Genomic DNA, 14,328 nt, shown 5'->3' with positions numbered 1-14,328 from the left:
GCACCATTTTAATGTTTTTAAGGATTGTAAGATTGTGCCAGTTGGTTTCACTGATCATTCTTTGGTTTTATGTAATGTTGTTATCAAGAATATTTTACCGAGGAGTGCATACTGGCATTTTAATTCAGTTTTAACTTTTGATAAAGGTTTTAAAGAAGCTTTTAGTTTTTTTTTGGACTTCTTTTAGAAAACGAAAAGCTGATTTTACATGTCTTAGGCAGTGGTGGGATCATGGTAAAACGGAGATAAGGCTCTTGTGTCAACAGTATACTCTCGGTGTCACAAAAGATGTCTGCCGATCTATTAAAGACCTGGAGACTGAAATTGTGGAATTAGAGATGCTTAGTGATTCCACAGGAAATCGAGGATATGTTGAAATCCTCAAGTCTAAAAAAATGGCCCTAGCCAACCTGCTAGATACAAAGGTACAAGGTGCACTGGTACGGTCCCGGGTTCAAAACATCGTAGAGATGGATGCTCCCTCTAGCTTCTTCTTTGCCCTGGAGAAGAAGCATGGGCAGAGGAAAGCAATTCACTCGTTGCTGTCTGACACAGGGGAGGAGCTTAGTGAGCCTGGCCAGATAAGAAGGTGAGCTGTTCACCAGCGAGTATGAGGAGAATGACGCACTGCATGAGGGGTTCTGTGGTGAACTGCCTCAGGTCTCCGCGGAGACCATCTCACAGCTGGAACGGCCACTTATGATGGAGGAGTTACACGCCGCTCTGCAGAGCATGCAGGGATGGCGGTCTCCAGGCATCGATGGCTTGACTGTTGAATTTTATAAAGCCTTCTGGAACATCATAGCAACTGATGTTCTACAAGTGTTCAATGAGAGTCTGGCCTCAGGTTCCTTGCCACTGTCATGCCGCAGGGCTGTTTTTACCAAAAAAAGGTAATTTGCAGGACATTAAGAATTGGCGTTCTGTCTCTCTCCTGTGTACAGACTACAAGATCCTGTCCAAGGCTTTGGCGAACAGGCTGAGAGAAGCTATGGAGCACATCATCCACCGGGACCAGTCATATTGTATACCTGGCAGGTCTATGGTAGACAATGTCTACCTGATTCGAGATGTTTTGGAGGTCTGCGGCTCATTGGGCATCAAAACTGGTCTCATTTCGCTGGACCAGGAGAAAGCATTTGACCGTGTTGAGCACAGCTTCCTCTGGAAAGTCATGCGGAGTTTTGGGTTCAGCACTGGTTTTATTGCCAAGATCCAGGTGTTGTACAGTGACATTGAGAGTATGCTGAAGTTTAATGGCAGTCTGTGTGCTCCCTTCAGGGTGCATAGAGGGGTCCGACAGGGCTGTGCGCTGTCGGGGATGCTCTATGCACTCTCCCTGGAACCCCTCCTCTGTAAAATATGGGCCAGTATTGAAGGAATGATTTTACCTGGTTTTAATAAAAACATTGTTTTATCAGCTTATGCTGATGATGTCATCGTCCTCATAAAGACACAAAGAGACGTTGACATTTTAATCAAAATATGTAATTCTTTTAATAGTTTGTCCGCAGCAAGGGTCAATCACTGCATGAAAAGTCACATTTCCGTCAATTTCCGTCACTGTAAATTGCCGTGGTTCTCCCTCAGCCACTGTGACCATGAGGTGTTAAAATGCAAATGTAAATGCTGCAAAGCTATACAAATGCAAATTGGGATTTTGTGTTTGTGTGTGTGTGTGTGTGTGTGTGTGTGTGTGTGTGTGTGTGTGTGTGTGTGTGTGTGTGTGTTCTATGTCTACAGAATACAAAGATTTTTTTTTTTTATGAGGATTTAAAAGTGTGTTTAAATAATTTTACAGGTTACATACAGGATAAGTGTCCTGACTCTCAAAGGTCTTTAATTTTCCACTTAAATTGCTAAATCAAAATAGTGAAAATTAAAGCGTCTACAGTTCTTGGACACTGGTCACAATTTTTCGCATTTTGCCACCACAACACCAGATGAACAATGCTTGTGTGATTAGCTTGCAAAATTCCAGCAGGGTCAGTCCACTGATGATTCTTTAAGTAGGAATAAAAAGGGAACACACCAAAGTAACTTTTCTTTTTTTATTTTCGATGATGTCACTTTAGAAAATCAATTTAGAAAATCAAAGTACCTTACAAAATCACAGCATGTTTTTCATTTACGCAACAAAAATGGTCTCGAGAAATTCCGAGAGCGCGACCTCGCATATGATTGGACGCCTCCTCTGACGCAATGACGTCGGCAGAAAACGACTTCGGCGCGTTTGTGAACGTGAATCGAGCTTGGATTACAACAGTTATGTTTCGCGTCCTGCTAAACTTTAACTCTGTTCATACAATGGCCGGACGTCGTCTTCAGTTCATCCCAGAAGGCACTCCTCTGCGACGAGTGGACGGCCTGGCTGCGGAGCGACCATATCCAGAAAGTCCAAACAATTAAGAGAAGAAACTGCTGAGCGTCTTCAGTGGATTGTCTCGGCTGCTAACGCAGCTGATCGCGCAGTTGGCGAGGAGAATGACCGTGATAAAAGCCAGACTGCTCACTCTGGAGGAGCAGCCCCGACCGAACTGCAGCTGCGGAGACGAAGAGACGGGTGCATAAATTACGTAAGTAATGTTAGCATTTAGTACCACATTGTGCAGTTTTTAGGGCGCCAAACCTTTATTATTCTTATTGCACTACGTTCCGAACGTTTGGTAATCGTTCACGTTGCATTTAGCATTACAATGTATTTTGTATTTTAAAGGAAAAGGTGCGACGTCTGCACAACAGTGACGGACACGACAGGCGATATGAACCTGAGCAGGGGTAAGTTAATAAAATACACAGGAAATATTCTGCAGAATATAAGTAAACGTAAACGTTGCATGACCTGTACTTTTTGTGTTTTACAGACTAAACTCGCCCCACAACGTCATATTTGATGGCGACTTTAACTGAGAGTCCAGACATGGATGGTGTGGACAGCAGTCTTTTAAACCCTTTCTGTTGTTTCTTGTAGTTGTTTTTACTGATTCCTGTCTTAATTATTTCAAACCAATATATATTTTCTTCCAGCAGCCTGTAAGACATATTATGAGATGGTGTGGAGGAGCTTCAGGTATGCCCAACCAGCTCTTTCAGTTCAGGCAGCAACTGTGAAGATTTCAGATCGCAGCAGACAAAGAAGGAAGCGGGTAAGAGTCCCATGAATGCCGCTTTATTTTCACAACAATGTAAAAATGGGCAGAATTTTATTCATTATCTGCATTGTTTTTGACAAACATGCTCACATATGTTATCATGTGTTTTTGTTTCTTAGCAGTACTAATATTATATTAATACCTGTATTTACAGCTGCTGGAAGCAAGAAGGAGTGTCCTAGCTCTCCAAACTCTGCCAGACACTGCAAGATCGGCTGGAGAGCGACCCAAAGTATGTGGCGACACACCGCAAGAGGCTTCGCATCGAGTCCCCTTCAAAGCTACAGGCGCCAACTCGGTATGAACCAGAGGCAGCAAAGAAGCATTTCCAGAGGCCTTAGACTCTTTTTCATGCACCATGGACCAGCGGCATGGCCCAACCCAGAGACTCTTATCAGTGAACCCCTCTGCACATTTCCTTGCTTTTTTTCCCCAGTAGTCATTGATTTTACTTGGTTGATCCTTGTTAATGTGTGTGTCACGATTTCATTAAAGACTTTTTTTCAAAATGTTTCTGTCAACTGTGTTCTTTGTGTTCTACTGTGTGGTAGTGTAGAAGGTGGATTGCCAAATAAATCAATGAATCATCAATCAAATAAAATATATATGTCATTTATATTTTATATATGCATAAATATAACAATATAATAACTATTTTTAATATATTAATTTATTATATAATATATGAATTTAATATGTATTTTATTATTATTATTATTATCATTATTTGTGGCGCACAGATGACCAATAGCAGCAGAGTTGTCATCCAATCACATGATCACTCACTCATGTGATTGGAGTTGCTATCCAATCAAATGATGGTTTCCTTTTAAAATGCCTGTGGAATCTAATGGTTGTTTGTGAAGTCAGCAGGCCAGCCTGAGTAGACCAACGTCAGTAGAATTCATGTGCTAATTAGAGCTATTCGCACCTTCGCGAAGGCGCGATTAACCACGCCCCCCGCCGACAGACAGTTCGTTTCTGCCGATTTTCGGAGCCGGCAAAGTTCCCCGTAAACTTGCCGTAAATCGCCGAAAATCAACGAACTTCGCAGGGATTTACGGGTTGAAAATGTGGTTTTTCATGCAGTGCCAGGAGCCTCAGTCTGTTTAATAAAATGTGATGGTCTACTGTATCAAAGGCAGCGGTTAGATCCAGTAGTACCAAGACTGTGAGCTTGTTTTTATCTAAGTTGCACCTGATATCATTTAAAATCCTTAATAGGGCTGTCTCGGTACTGTGGTTCATCCTAAAACCAGACTGATACCTTTCTAAAATGTTCTTTTTGTTGAAAAAAATCATTTAATTGGTTAAAAACCAGTTTTTCTAAAATTTTACCTAAAAAGGTGTGTTGGATACAGGTCGGTAATTGTTAAGAATATTGGGGTCTAAATTCCTCTTCTTCAGAAGGGGCTTTACCACCGCCGTTTTAAAGGATCATCATCGCCATCATCCCTCTTCTTCGTTGCCGTATTTTTTTTTCCCCCATAGGATAGACTCTGGGAGTCGAACTACGAAAAATTGCTGGCTCCTCACGTAGCTCTAGCAATCCTAAACCTTCACGCATTTTACGTAGTGGTTGGGGCTACATTTCCAGCGCCCCACAGGCATTAAATTTGGCGATGTTGATAGGCCAATTATTCATCATTTTTCCCTAGCAACCGTAACCGGATTGGCTATTTAGCTGCAAGTCAGGGGCGCTTATTACATTCCTATCTTCTTGTACCAAGGCTATGCATATACATTTTTTCTTCTGTATACTGCTACATATTTACTAACCAATGTGCAAAAGTGAAAAACATTGTACTCCCTTTTTTAGAATATCTATATACAGAATTTTGATTTCTTTTTATTTTGTATTTTACTCCTTTCTATGTCTTTTTAGACTTTTTAATACTACTGCTACTGCCTGTAACACCCAAATTTGCCCCATGGGGAATTAATAAAGTCTTGTCTTGTCTTGTCTTGTCTTGTCTTGTCTTGTCTTGTCTTATAATGGATGTATGCCCTCTGCAAGGCTGTCTGCAGCCATTTGTTTTTGTAAAATGCCACATCTGTCACACATGTCCTTAGCAACTCACAATTATATGTTGTACCTGTTATGGCAAATGCTGGACTCACATTGGTAAACAGAATGCAAGAAAGGATTTATTCAAACCACAAAGAAACTGGTTAACAATTAACAGAACACACTTTAATCAAATAAACAAACTGCAGGTCGGAGGCAGAGTGTGACACTGGATGTGGCTGGAAGGCACTGAAAAACAAGAAACAAACATGAGTGGCAGGCCATGATCCAGTAAACAAAGGGATTCAAATAACGGTGCTTCAGTCAAACAACGACAGGATGTAGCAAGGATCAGATAATGAGTATAATACTCGCACTAGGCACAGACATAAAGACACTGGACAGATTAGGACGAACTGGTAACCAGCATAGCAGAGAGCCACCCTTAAAAACTGCTGATCTTGATGAGTCTCATGCACAGCAGTTGCGCCGGTAATTAGGCAGAGTCCAGCAGAGAGTGAATGTGGCCACAACCAGCCTCTGTCAGATGGGGAAACAGACAGACAAACATGAAGGGAAAAGAGAAAAGGAAAACACTGGGGACAGACAAGTGAGCATCCTAACAGTACCACAGTTCTGCCCTCTCAACTGTGACAAACAAGCTGTGAATGTAATAACTTGCAGAGTAATGTGGATTTCTTAACCTGATAAATTAAAGGGATTTATGTTTTAATAACACAAATCTTATTATTAGTCTTATTAGATTAGTGCTGCAGTCAACACCATTGACCATGGTCCCATTGCAGAGACTGGAACACTGGCATTAAGGGAACTGCACTAAACTGACTTCAATCCTACTTTTCAGATCAATCTGTGTTTGTACAAGTTAATGATGACCCCTGTGCATGTTAAAGCCAGTCATGGAGTTCCACAGGGTTCTGTGCTTGGACCAGTTCCATTCACTCTCTGTGCTTCCTTTAGGGGACATTATCAGGAAACACTCTATAAATTTATTATTTACTCTAAATTCTATGCAGATGATACCCAGCTATATCCAATTATGACCTGAGGACATAAAGGTCTGGATGACCTACAATTTTCTGTTGCTGTGGACAGAACTGAAGTTATAATACTAGGCTCTTAACACCTAAAAAATTCACTTTCTGATGATATGGCAATTATGGGTAGCATGGCATGAGCCTCCAGCTCCACGAGAATCTGGAAGTTATATTTGATCAGGATATGTCCTTTAACTGCCATGTAAAACAAATTGCAAACACTGCCTTTTTTTCACATACATAGCATTGCAAAAATCAGGCACATCCTGTCTCAGAATGATGCACAGAAACTAGATGATGCGATCATTACTTCCGGTTTGTAAATATTCTGTGGTGTGTGCACAATGAAGTAGGACAAAGAAAAAAAATTACTTGACCTCAAACAGGTTTGTTTCCTCTTGACAAAATCCTGTTGCATGTTAACAGAGTCCAAATTGGTGTCTTAAAATCAGAACCCCAAAGAACATTCTCACATTTGAGAAAGTGCAGCCAGCCAGTGTTTGGTACAGAATATTCACACAATAAATTATCAAATAATGTTTGACAATTATTGGTGATCAAAAAATCACAAAGACCATGAGCATGACAGTCCAAAGGACAAAGGCAATTACATGTAGCAGTTATCAGAATATAACAATACTGTACCAATTACCAGATCCAATTACAATGAGCAATTAGCAGAATGCAATGAGGATGTAGCAATGAGCAGATTAAATTACAATGTAGCAAGAGGGGCAGAGGTCACCTTGACCGGAAATAACAGATGAATGAAATAGCAGACAGTAAGCAGCTGGATAGCAGAAAACCAAACATCATGGTGGTATGAATTTGTTACCACAGCAATTAAAGAAGCAACTAATGCATAATATTGGTATATTTGGTAGAATAAAATGACTACCAATAAGCAAAATAGTAAGATTGCGAATAACAAGAAGAGACTGCTGAGAAATGAAAACTTGAGTCGTGCATCCTCCTCTACAACACTTGTGGCTGTTGCTTCCCAACCTATGGATGGCACCTGTGAAAACTTACATGACTCAACATTATAAGTTGCTGACTCTTGCATCTGTTGTTTGTGATTTGCGATGTTTAGTGATGGGGTGCTAAATGAGGTAGGATGACTCTGACTAGCTTGATGAGGTCTATGAAGATCTTGACTGGCTAGAGTACTTCGTCCGACACAGATAGTTGGGAGTAACCTTTCAAAGAAGGGCCTTAAGTGTGAATCTTCTGGACTGTGGGCATGAGTCCTGACAGCTTATTACTCAAGACACATAAAATTAAGTTGAGTTCCTGTTCTATTGCTGTTGTTTTTGTATTAATGGCTGAATGTTGTCCCTCTCATTTCCCGAGCATTGTTGGTATGTAGATTATTTTGTAAAGAATACTTTGTTAATGGAGAGCTTGTTTAAAATATTTTTGAAATATTGATACATGTTTATTTTGCGTAAAGGTTTTTGAATAAAGTTAAGTGAAGAGCTTATTAGCATTCTTTATGCCATGTTAAATGTCTCTTTTAGTGATGAGAATGTTTATTATTTTTAATGGCAGTGTATGTTTGTTCCTCAGTTTATCTAACTCCAATTGGCTTCAGTAGTGTGAACTTAAAACCTCTTGTCAGCACAGTCATTTGGGGAGGGGTTATCTGACTATTGACTCCAGCAAGGCGTTGGAGGTCAAGGGCCGAGGGATACACACACACACACACACACACACACACACACACACACACACACACACACACACACACACACACACACACACACACACACCCCAGCTAGACAACAATTTGGAATACAGGCCCATCACGTATGTCTTCAAATAAATGCCTGTTACCCCCTTCATAAGGTAAATCCAGACTCTAATCCAGCACTATTATAGGATTTACTGTAATGTTCCTCATTCCTTGGATTGAGGTAAGAATGCCAGGCAGCCAATACAGAATTAATGCTGTTTCCCACCTGTGGGAGGCTGAGGTCTGGAGGATGCCACAAGGCATAGCAGCGATTAGAGATGCTGATGTTGCTGCAGGAGCTGAAGCATGAAGAGAGGACAGCTTGGATGGAATTCACCAGAGACTGTATGGTGGTGATCAGTGTGTTGACTGCAGCCCAGTGTCCTGGAGTGGCACATGAGCTGTGTGAGTGCATTAGAACGGGGGAGAAGATATCCTTGTCCTCTTAGTCCAACACCGACTTGCAATTGAATTGAACTGAAAAGGAAATATGAGCACTCGACATTCATGATGACTGGCACTGAAATGACCGCAGCATGAACAGATGCATAACAGCAGCATGAAAGAACTAAGGCAGAGAGGAGAGAGAATCATATTTTATATAAGACACAGCAGCAAAATGATAAGCTAACAGTGAAGGTATGTCGCTGAGCTATGAGATGGATGTGAGAACAGCTGATATCTAAATTGACAGTCCCAGACAATGACAGCAAAGAAATTGTAAGTGCATGCCTGAGGGGAGTGAATGCAGGATGGTATGAGAAATAAGCTACATGCCTAAGCATGCAAAAGAATAGTGTTCCTGACTGAACTCTCACTGGAGCCTCATTTCATCAACAGCCATTGGTTGAATGATGACATGTTTAGCTGGTTGTCATCATTCATCAGAATTGGCAGGCATCAAGAGGAGTCTGGCATTGTTGTTTATACACACCGACTCAAAATTAATTTTGGTTACCTCTGATTAGCTTAATCAGGTGTTATACATTTGACTATGGTCACTGGTGTCACTAACTTCAGAACTGCCAGTAATCAGAGTTGGTTTCTCAGCTGGTGTGTTGCTTGAACCTGTTAGGCCAAAATGAATAGCGCTCCTGAAATCTGCACACAACACAAATGTGGGTGTGTGTATATACATAACTAAAAACGGAAGCAAACATTAGAGCACTGGACAGAATGTTTTGCTTTGTGTTCATCAAACTTGATTTTGAACTTGATCAATGAACTGTAAAATCACTAAAGATCAACTTTCTGTGATTGGTCTTATTATATGATATTATTATATTAGTTTATTTTTACCATAATTGTACAAATGACAATTTAATTACTAGCATGAGATTTTCTCAGTTGGAGTTGAACTGTGGCTGAAGCTGTAAATTCTCGCTCACTTACAGTGTGCATTTGAAGGGTAGTACCAGGATCAGTCCAGGAGCTGACTGCATAATGAGGTTCTCTCTCAAGAAATCAGGAGCTGAATACACAGAGATTGCTGCTACAAACCCAATGAAAATCTCAGTGTACAATCTGGCCCAGAATATACAGCAATGTGTCAATGATAAAATCATTAGTATGTCTTAGTTGTAATAAACAGGTAAAGAACTCATGGTGCTCTACCACTGTAATGTGAACTTCTCAGCACACTTCAATTTCTTGACTACAACTGCTTTTTATCAGTTCAGAAGAAACTAAAAGGTCAAACCACACCCTGCTCTGTGGAACGCAGAGAAGATCATGCATGCCTCCGCCTCATGCAGACTGGATTACTGCAATGCACTTTCTCTGGCTTCACAAATCAATAGCAGACTGCAGCTTATTCAAATGCAGCAGCTAACATCTGCACTTGAACCAAGACAATTGAAGGCATCTCTCCAGTCTGAGGTTGTCTTCATTTAGGTCTAAAATAAATGTAATTGATTAAGCTCAAGTTGTGTATTGGTCTGGTTTCTGCCTTCATCCTGGACCTTATAACTTACATGAGTTAGTACACACACATTACAATTCAGCTTCTCTGCTTCCAAATCTAGGGTAAAGATGGGCAGGGTCAGGGTTAGGTTTACTCTAATCCTTTTGCTTGGCACCTTGTGATGCATGCTATCTATACAAAAAAAAATCTTTTTAAAATTACATGAATGGGTGTTTAGATATTTCAAGGCAAAAAACAAACTAGAACCAACAAACAAAAAAGAGGGCACATTCAATTTTGGAAAATGTTATCAGACTAATGACCAGAGAGGAAACAAATGGAACATGAAAAATAAACAATACACAGGTATTTCATGAAGTTTTTTATCAAAGAGGAAGGATAATTAATGTTGTTCATTGAGGACTCCCCAATCCCAAGAATTCATGTTGTAATAAGCACTTTGTTTCTGGTGAGTGATAAACATGAGTGGAGGTGAACAGGTGCTGATATGGACAAATATACAGAGGAAGAAACCAAGGTATTCGGCGCTTTGGATGATTTCAGCAATTACTGATAGCAGTTAGCAGTAGTGGTTAATGTTGTATCTTCCTCCACCAAACTGACACCCATTGCACATTGCCCATTGCCCATTCCTGGAAACCTTACTGCTGAACTGAATAATTGATCAGTGAGTCTCCCTGCTGTCTCTACATGAGCTCTGTCTGTTGGCCTCGATGTCTGCCTGCCACTTTGTTTTCCTGGCCTAACTGTACATCTCCCCCGTTGCTCAATTTGTCTCCACTTTGAGTCTGCCTGTGGAGGGCAAGAGGAACCTCTTTCCTGTAATTGTGGAAAACTTGTTTCATCTGTTTTGAATTGAATTGTTAAGCTGGGTCTGGTGACTCTTATGCTGGAATTTGAATTATTCTCACTTTTTTGAGAGGAAACAAAGGAAAATAATAATATTGTTTATTTATTTATTTATTTATTTATTTATTTATTTATTTATTTATTCAAAAGGTGAGTTTCCCATTGCTGTTTACATTGTGGACATTTTGGGAGTAGTAAAAGCACAGGTATAAATAATAACATTAACAATGACTCTTTTCTGTTCAAATGTCCAAGTCAAGTCAGGTATGAAATTTTGTGAAGGTGAAGATTATTTCATTAACACACATAATTATACCAAAATGAAAAATATATATTAGATTTTGTTAGTAACAAGAATTTGGGTTGGTGTCAAAGAAATGTGAAGTTTCAAATTATAACCCAAACTCCAAAAATACTGCAGTGTGTGACCTGGCATTGTCTTGCTTGAATATGCACATCCCTGAAAAAGTATCATCTGACATCCCTGATATCAGTACCTTTCAGTATTAATGGTGATTTCAGGGATGTGCAAGTTACTCATGCTGGCTCTTGAAGTTTGTGCTGCTAACAATCAGTATGACCCTTTTCCTCTTCAGCCCAAGGAACATGATCTCCATGATTTCCCGAAACAATTTGAAATGTGAACTCTTCAGACCAGAGCACACTTTCCCACTTTGAATCAGTTCGTAACAGCTTGGGCCCAGAAAAGTCATTTTTTAATGCAGTGCTGCCTGAGGGATAGAAGGTCAGAAGTATTCATTGTTGGCCTTGCCCCTTTTGTGCAGAGATTCTCCAGGTTCTCTGAAGCTGTTCATGATAGAATGGGATTTTAGATCATGAAATCCCTAAATTCCTTGATATTTTCCATTGGAACTTTCCAAACTGCTGAACTGTTTGCAATTGCCATAGAGTTTTTCACACAGTGGAGATCCTTGCCCCATATTTGCTTGGACACTGTGTAAATTGTAAATAAAAGCAGAAATGTGATCATTTGCAAAGAAACTACATGCTAACAATGGTTTCACAAAGCATTCCCAATCCATGTAGTAATATCCTTTATACAGTCATCTTTCATAAAGTGGTGAACCTTGCTCCCTCCTTTCTTGTGAACAACTGAGCCTTTCCAGGATGTCCCTTTCATACGCAATCACGATACTATCACCTTTTACCAATGAACCTGTTTACCTGTCGAATGTTCAAACTATTGTTTTTTTCAGCATTCCACAACTTTCCTAGTCTTTTGTTGCCCCTGTTCCAATTCATTTTCAACTCAATTCAGAATAAAAATTCATTTACAAAAATGAAGTTGTTGGTGAAACATACATTATCTTTGTAATTATGACACTAGCAGTCAAACCACCATGCTAAACATCAACACGTTCTTTGTAATTCATACTTAAAAGATAATTGTGCTTATCTGGTGTCTTATGTTCAGAGTTTTGGTCATGATAACATTGTCACCTATGCTGGCTGTATGCTGCAAGAAAAAGAGGGCCAAATACCTGATGTTTTCCACCTACAGTATGTAGGTTTGTAGGTGCATATTTATTTAGAGTTTGATGTGTTTAGGACTTCTCACTTTCTCACCATGTCAGTCCTCGCTGGTTGCCAGATTGAGTTTATGATTGATTTCAGTAGTTGGTGGTCTGTTTACGGACGTGCTGACGTGCTGAGGTAAGCGTATCGTCTCACTTCCTGTTTCTGGTTGCTGCCTTACGAGTAGTGTGCGTTTGTCGCTCTTGTTCCTCTGAGTGTAATTTGCTCTGTGTTTTGTTACAGCGGCCTTTTATCCGCGCTATAGAGTAACATTAGTTCTGCTCAAGCACCCATAAGTCTGTTTATTTAGCGACCGTCAATTTTATTTGTCTACGCGCTTGTCTGCTCTGCTAGCTATACCAGTTTAGCCTAGCAGCTAGCGATGGCTTCTCTCTGTCCCTCTCCAGCTCTCTCCTGCTTGGTGTGTCACATGTTTAGCTACTCCTCTGCCTCCTTTAGTGATACTGGTACGTGTAATAAATGTAGTTTATTTGGTGAGTTGGAGGCGAGGCTTAGTGAATTGGAAGCTCGGCTCCACACCATGGAAACAAAACCATTAGCTATAGTTAGCCAGGCCCCCGTAGCCGGTGCGGACCGACCAAGTGCAGCTCTGGCTAGCCGTCCTTCGACAGCTCCCGAGCAGCCGGGAAACCAGGGAGGCTGGGTGACTGTTCGGAGGAAGCATAGTCCCAAGCTGAAGCCCACAGGTCACCACCAACCGCTTCATGTTTCTAACAGGTTCTCCCCACTCGGCGACACACCCGCTGAGAAACCAACTCTGATTATTGGCAGCTCCATTTTGAGAAATGTGAAGTTAGCGACACCAGCGACCATAGTCAAATGCCTGCCGGGGGCCAGAGCGGGCGACGTCGAATCAAATTTGAAACTGCTGGCTAAGGATAAGCGTAAATACCGTAAGACTGTTATTCACGTCGGCGGTAATGACACCCGGTTACGCCAATCGGAGGTCACTAAAATTAATGTGGAATCGGTGTGTACATATGCTAAATCGATGTCGGACTCCATAGTTTTCTCTGGACCCCTGCCAAATCTGACCAGTGATGACATGTTTAGCCGCATGTCATCGTTCAATCGCTGGCTGTCGAGGTGGTGTCCAGCAAACGGTGTGGGCTTCATTGATAATTGGCAGACTTTCTGGGGAAGACCTGGTCTGATTAGGAGAGACGGCATCCATCCCACTTTGAAGGGAGCAGCTCTCATCTCTAGAAATCTGACCGATTTTATTTATGAACCTAATCCCTGACAACTCAGAGTTGAGACCAGGAGGCAGAGCTGCAGTCCTACACGCTTCTCTGCGCCTCCATTAGAGCAGCTACCCACCCAACACTCCATAGAGACTGTGTCTGCCCCCCGACCACGTAAACTAAGTAAACCAAAAGTACAGAGAAGAGGAGTTAAACATAAGAATCTAATTAAAATTAGAACAACCTCTGCAATAGTACAACAAGATAGGAGAATTAAATGTGGACTCCTTAACATCAGATTTCTGTCCTCTAAAGCTGTTCTAGTAAATGAGTTAATATCAGACCATATTGTTGATTTATTTTGTCTGACTGAAACCTGGCTATGTCCTGAAGAGTATGTGAGCCTAAATGAAGCTACTCCTCCGAGCCATATTAATACCCACATTCCTCGAGGCAGCGGCAGAGGAGGTGGAGTTGCAGCCATTTTTGACTCAAGCCTTTTGATCAACCCTAAACCTAAACTCGACTATAACTCATTTAAAAGCCTTGTTCTCACTGTTTCTCATGAGAAATGGAAAACAGTGCAGCCACTTTTATTTGTTGTAGTATACCGCTCTCCTGGTCCTTACTCCGAATTTATAGCTGAGTTCTCGGAGTTTCTATCAAGTTTAGTCCTTAAAGCAGATAAAGTAATTATTGTAGGTGACTTTAATGTACATGTCGACGTTGATAATGACAGCCTTAGCACTGCGTTTATCTCAGTATTAGACTCAGTTGGCTTCCGCCAGAATGTACATGAACCGACTCACTGTTTTAACCACACCCTCGACCTTGTTCTGACATATGGCATTGAAATCGAAG

The 14,328-nt window shown here is 40.9% G+C and overlaps 1 protein-coding gene across 1 annotated transcript; it reads left to right on the top strand.

Moving 5' to 3' along the window:
• The first annotated feature begins 12,644 nt into the window (after positions 1–12,644).
• LOC139331742 (uncharacterized) lies at positions 12,645–13,526 on the top strand. Its single transcript, XM_070963370.1, has one exon. The coding sequence runs from the start codon at positions 12,645–12,647 to the stop codon at positions 13,524–13,526; it is 882 nt and encodes a 293-aa protein (XP_070819471.1).
• The last annotated feature ends 802 nt before the right edge of the window (positions 13,527–14,328 follow it).

Source organism: Chaetodon trifascialis, chromosome 5, assembly GCF_039877785.1.
Source record: "Chaetodon trifascialis isolate fChaTrf1 chromosome 5, fChaTrf1.hap1, whole genome shotgun sequence".
NCBI classification, from domain to species: Eukaryota; Metazoa; Chordata; class Actinopteri; order Chaetodontiformes; family Chaetodontidae; genus Chaetodon; species Chaetodon trifascialis.
This window is presented reverse-complemented; position numbering and strand designations above follow the sequence as displayed.